The 5,774-nt window shown below is 38.6% G+C and overlaps 1 protein-coding gene across 1 annotated transcript in view; it reads right to left on the reverse strand.

The window, feature by feature from the left end:
• LOC103474041 (protein NLRC3-like) overlaps positions 1-5,774 on the reverse strand; it is a 69,587-nt gene that overhangs the window by 52,338 nt on the left and 11,475 nt on the right. Inside the window, exons 2-4 of the mRNA XM_017307741.1 lie at positions 4,726-5,772; positions 2,334-2,540; positions 1,664-1,837 (exon numbers count right to left, since the gene is read on the reverse strand). Coding sequence (XP_017163230.1) covers positions 1,664-1,837; positions 2,334-2,540; positions 4,726-5,772 — 1,428 coding nt within the window. The remainder of the gene's footprint in view (positions 1-1,663; positions 1,838-2,333; positions 2,541-4,725; positions 5,773-5,774) is intronic.

A 5,774-nucleotide genomic window follows, 5' to 3' on the forward strand; every position in this document is an offset into this window, starting at 1 on the left:
TTTCTTTCTTTCTTTCTTTCTTTCTTTCTTTCTTTCTTTCTTTCTTTCTTTCTTTCTTTCTTTCTTTCTTTCTTTCTTTCTTTCTTTCTTTCTTTACTGATTCCATTCATATGTGTGTCCAGATGTTGCCCCATGGTGGAGGTCAATAAACCACATGGACAGAATTACTAAATCTTGTAAATTTCTCTCTTTGCCATTGGAATAGTTTTTTTTTCACGTTTCACACATCTTATACATTATAATTTAAAAATCCTTCTGACCACCATGAAGCTGGTTTTGTTCTCATTTTTGCTTCTTGGGGCCGATTGGTCTGCATTGGTCCAACATTATGTTAATGCCCTTATCTTCTGTAGATCATCATGGAAATCTAATTGCTGAACTCCTCAGTGGGTAATGTGACAGTTTGAAGATGGCTGAATCTCAATATATTAATAAATATATTCAGAGTACCTATTTATCTCCATTAAGCACCCTCCACTCTTTAATTTTCTTTGTGAGTCGTACTCAGTCAGGAGAATATTCCAGAAAACTGGGTAATGATCTCTGCCTCCAGAAGAGGCGTCTAATAAATCTCATCCCACAATAAGCTAAAATCTTCCTGAACACCAGTGTTAAATCCAGGACTGATCCGTTTCCTGGATAAACATCTGTTTTTGTCTTTCTTAAACATCCAAACATAATCAGTTCTTACCCTCTAAGTATTCTGCTGTTTCCCCAATTTAAATCTGTTGAGATTCCATCCCATTGTATTCCATAAGCATTAAAGTTGACACATATTGAGGCATTTTGTTAGCAATGTTTTCATTCATTCTAATAGCTTGACAGGAGGCCTCATCAAAACTGGCCACCCAAACCAGACCAAACCAACTATATTTATAAAGCACTTTAAAGCAACCACAGCTGATCCAAAGTGCTGTACATTAAAACTCAACATAACAATAAAGAAATAAAAACTCTTACAGTTTAAAAACAAAACGTACAATTTTAAACTAGATCCCGCTGGTGTTGAAAGCCAAGTAAAATAGATGGGCTTTAAGCCAAACTTTAAAAGTGGACAGTGAAGGGGCCTCTCTGGCCTGCAAAGGCAAGTCGTTAGGACCCATGAAAGAGAAAGCCCTGTCCCCTTCAGGATCTTGGTACTTCCAAGAGCAGCTGATCTGCTGACCTGAGTGACCGATAAGGTACGTAGGGGTGAAGAAGCTCAGAGAGGTAAGCCGGGGCAAGATTATGCAGTGATTTAAAAACAAACATAAGAATTTTAAAATGAATCCTAAAATTTGTTAGATCCATGATGGCGCCCTATATTTGGCCCCCTGCTGCTCTGACTACCATGTCATTGTGGTTCCAGTAGATGGGTTGGTTTTTCAAGTTTATTCAGCACCATAGGAAAGATTCCTACAGTTTAAACGGGCTGCAGTTTGCAAAGTTACACTGACAAAATTAACAGCAATAATTTGTGTGATTTAGCCTGTCATAAGAGATAAAAAGAGGTTCAAAATGTGAAGTCGTATTTTCAGCATATTATTCATTAATTATAAATTACAGGGTTCCACGCTAATTACTTATCTTCAAACAAAACATTTCCCATCAGACTAACTAAAGACGTTTCTGCTCTTCCTCCTCTATCAGACCTTCTCTGCTCCTGCAGCAGGTTCCTCCATACCTGAGAGTTTCCAGTCTCCAGTCTGGATCCTTCAGTCCAGCCGACAGCAGCTTCACTCCTGAGTCTCCTGGATGATTGTAGCTCAGGTCCAACTCTTTCAGATGGGAGGGGTTAAAGGTCAGAGCTGAGGCCAGASAAGCACAGCCTTCCTCTGAGACCAAACAGCCTGATAAGCTGCAGACACGCAATTCATCACATGATGAGAAGATGAGAACATTGAGTTGAGCCCAAGGTCTGAACTGGACATTTATTGGAGAGTGAAACACACAACAAACTGGTGCTTAACCATTTAATAATATGAAATATTAATAAAACTGAATTTCCTTTTGTAGGTAATGAAAATCAACATTTTCTGCATGATGTTTGAGAAAGTCTGACAACTGCTGGTTGGAAAGATCAGCAATAATGATCCATTCTTCAACTAGGATGCAGCAATCTGTCAAGTACACAGAGTTACACTATCAGTGGAAGTTTTACCTCCACTTTTCTTAATTCTCTTTTTGGTTCTTTCAGCCTGCAGGAAATTAAAATTATCCATTATCATGTGTTGAGAATTAGCAGGTTAACCATGTCACAGTCAGACATTTATTATAACAAATAATAATTATATCATCTTTGAAAGCAGGTAAACTACAGAAATCTGGTTTCACCAGGGTTGTAAACATTTTACCTGAGAGTCTCCAGGTTGCAGTTTGGACTCTTCAGTCCAGCAGAGAGAAGCTTCACTCCTGAATCCTGCAGGTTRTTGTTACTCAGGTCCAGTTCTCTGAGACTGGASGACTGGGAGCTGAGAACTGAGGACAGAGCTTCACAGCTTCTCTCTGAGAGGTTACAGCCACTCAGTCTGAGGAGACAGGGAGGAACATCTGTTATTAAACAATTAATCAGAATTCAAGTTTATCTTTCCAGTCAACAATGCTCTTTGAGTTTGAAGGGACTCTCTTAATTTAAACATGTTTATGTTGCTCTTTATTGTGAACTGGTTTATTCTACAGTTCACAAGTGTTAAACTCCAATCCTGGAGGGCCACTGCCCTGTAACTTTTAGATGTAATCTAACACATTGCTATTTCAAATCCACTAGTCAGACTACAGATACATATTGCTTTAAAATCCTTATTAATGTTTTCCAGACAATAGTGAAACATGCAAAAACACACAGATTACTAAATTTTTTTATACTGTTGCAACCATTAAACAATCTCCCCTTCAGTTAAACCTTATAAGTGGAGATAAATTGTTGATGTTACTATTATAAAATAACTTGCAATTAAGCATTGGCAAAGATTAATGTAATTTTCGCAGGTGGTGGAGTGTTGTTGTCAAAAGCTACTGAAAGTAACTAAAAACGTAACTTTTAATGTAACTTGGTTACTTTCGAAATTAAGTACTCAGTAATCTAACTACAGTAATCAGTAATCCGATTAAATCTACGTTTTCAAAGTAAATATTCCATTACTAGCAGCAATGAGTAGAAAACAAGAATGACTGTGGCTGTTACTATGCTACTAAGAAAAATAATAAAGTACATTTTCCAAAAATTTGAGACAGAGAGAGAAAAAGGTAAAAGTGTCAATTTATAACCCAGTTTTTCTCTTGAGAGGTGGGTAGACTGTGTAAGATTATCAACCATTCAGCATAGTTAGCTTAGCTACAGTCTACTGATTACCTCTATTTCACTAACATTTATTGAATTAAGGAAAGAAATTACCAACTTATTTAAATATTTAGCCTGTACCTTTTACCACTGAACAACAAATGAGTCAGTCAGAAGCAGCCCTAACCCACTTCCCTCGTGATCCGTCCTCTCCTAAGTGAAATTAAAGCTACAGTATGTCACTTTTATATTATTTTTTTACACATTTGTTAAAACTGTCATTATGTATTGGCATGAGAAATAATTTGTGAAAAATCTATTTCCTCTGCTTTCTCCCAGTACTATCTAGAAAAAATAAATCAGTGGCAAGACAGTCTTAGTGCTGTAAAACCCAATCTCATGTGGCTACTCATCCCTATGCTGCAGCTAATGCATCTTTTTGTGAATTCTCAGTCTAGTGGGCATAGCTACCAATGACAAGAGATAAAAAAAATTTCTGTCACAATGAGTTGTTTTTCCACTATTAGCACATTTAGCAGTGAGTGAATGAGGTTGATTGACAGTGCAAAGAGCGTCCTAGTAATTCTGATTGGTTGTATTGGACAGAATTGTGCATTACTTTAAACTGTAATAGTAATTCAGGGAGAAGGTGGAAAAGGTTGATTGTTTTCACAGATTGTCTGCCTCATAACAGACTGTTACGACATGGTGAAGGCTTTAACAAATATGGAGAAAACATTTTTCTTATTAAAGTTATGTACTTCAGCTTGAATAAAATACACAGACTTTGAGAAGTCTGGATTGCTTTATGTGTAGTTGCATGTTAATTTTGACTGTTGCTGGTGGGGAGAGACATTTCAGTATATAAAACCAAGAAAAAATTTAAGCAACCTACTTGAATACAGTATGTGAACTGTAGCATGTAAAATTCATGAGCAGTAAATATTGTGCTCGTTATCAGTATTGGACCCAACAAAGCAAGTTGCAAGTCTTAAAAGTTGTGACACTTTGATAGGTCAGAAAGACTCAAACAATTGTAACAGCAGCTGTGTGGGAGGGCCCAATTAAATTTTATGTTATGGGGCCCAAATTCCTGGCGGCGCCCATGACTGTGGCACATCTAAAAACTGAAGGACAGTGGCCCTTGAGGACTGGAGTTTGACACCCCTCATTTAATTGGTTCTCCAAGCTTAAAGCAATACAGCACTACAACTACAGTCAATAAGAAGACTGTCACAACAAATTTTAAAATGCACCATGAACTGACTTAATCTAATTTCAGTTTTTAAGATTTGCTTTTTGAATATGTGAAATCATGGCTATCAGCTGATCTCTCTTCTTTGTGTGGACAGCTATTGGGTAATATCCGGAGACAATTTAACTCTGAATAAATTGAAACAAGCTGGATCAATATTTCAAGATTTCTCTCTATTAAAATTAACTGCAGTACCAATCTGTGTCCTTACAGAGCTTTGTTGGAGGCTTTAACCACTGGCAGCAGCCTCCTCTGAAGCAGAAGAGCCTCCTCTGAAGCAGAGTATTTCTTCAGGTCAAACACATCCAGATCTTTTCCAGATGACACTAAGATGAAAACCAGAGCTGACCACTGAGCAGGAGACAGTTTATCTGTGGTGAGACTTCCTGAACTCAGAGTCTGTTGGATCTCCTCCACTAGAGAACGATCATTCAATTCATTCAGACAGTGGAACAGATTGATGCTTTTCTCTGCAGACACATTTTCACTGATCTTCTTCTTGATGTACGGAACTGTTTCCTGATTGGTCTGTGAGCTACTTCCTGTCTGTGTCTGCAAACCTTGTAGGAGTCTCTGATTGGTCTGCAGTGAAAGTCCCAGGAGGAAACAGAGGAACAAGTCCAGGTGTCCATTTGGACTCTGTAGAGCCTGGTCAACAGCTCTCTGATGAAGATAGTTTATATTTGATTTGATAAAAAGTTTAGAGAAAAATGATGGTGAATTTTTTTCCATCAGGTTGACCCCAGAGTTGATGAAGGTCAGATGAACATGAAGAGCAGCCAGAAACTCTTGAACACTCAGATGGACGAAGCAGAACACCTTGTCCTGGTACATCCCTCTCTCCTCTCTAAAGATCTGTGTRAACACTCCTGAGTACACTGAGGCTGCTGTGATATCAATGCCACACTCTGTCAAGTCTGATTCATAGAAGATCAGGTTTCCTTTCTGCAGCTGATCAAAAGCCAGTTTTCCCAGATACTTGATCATCTTCCTGCTTTCTGGACTCCAGTGTGGTTCTGCTTCAGCTCCTCCATCATACTTGACCTTCTTCACTTTGGTCTGAACCACCAGGAAGTGGATGTACATCTCAGTCAGGGTTCTGGGCAGCTCTCCTCCCTCTCTTCTCTCCAAAACATCCTCGAGTACTGTAGCAGTGATCCAGCAGAAGACTGGGATGTGGCACATGATGTGGAGGCTTCGTGATGTCTTCATGTGGGAGATAATCCTGCTGGCCTGCTGCTCATCTCTGAATCTCTTCCT

Source organism: Poecilia reticulata, linkage group LG12, assembly GCF_000633615.1.
Source record: "Poecilia reticulata strain Guanapo linkage group LG12, Guppy_female_1.0+MT, whole genome shotgun sequence".
NCBI lineage: Eukaryota > Metazoa > Chordata > Actinopteri > Cyprinodontiformes > Poeciliidae > Poecilia > Poecilia reticulata.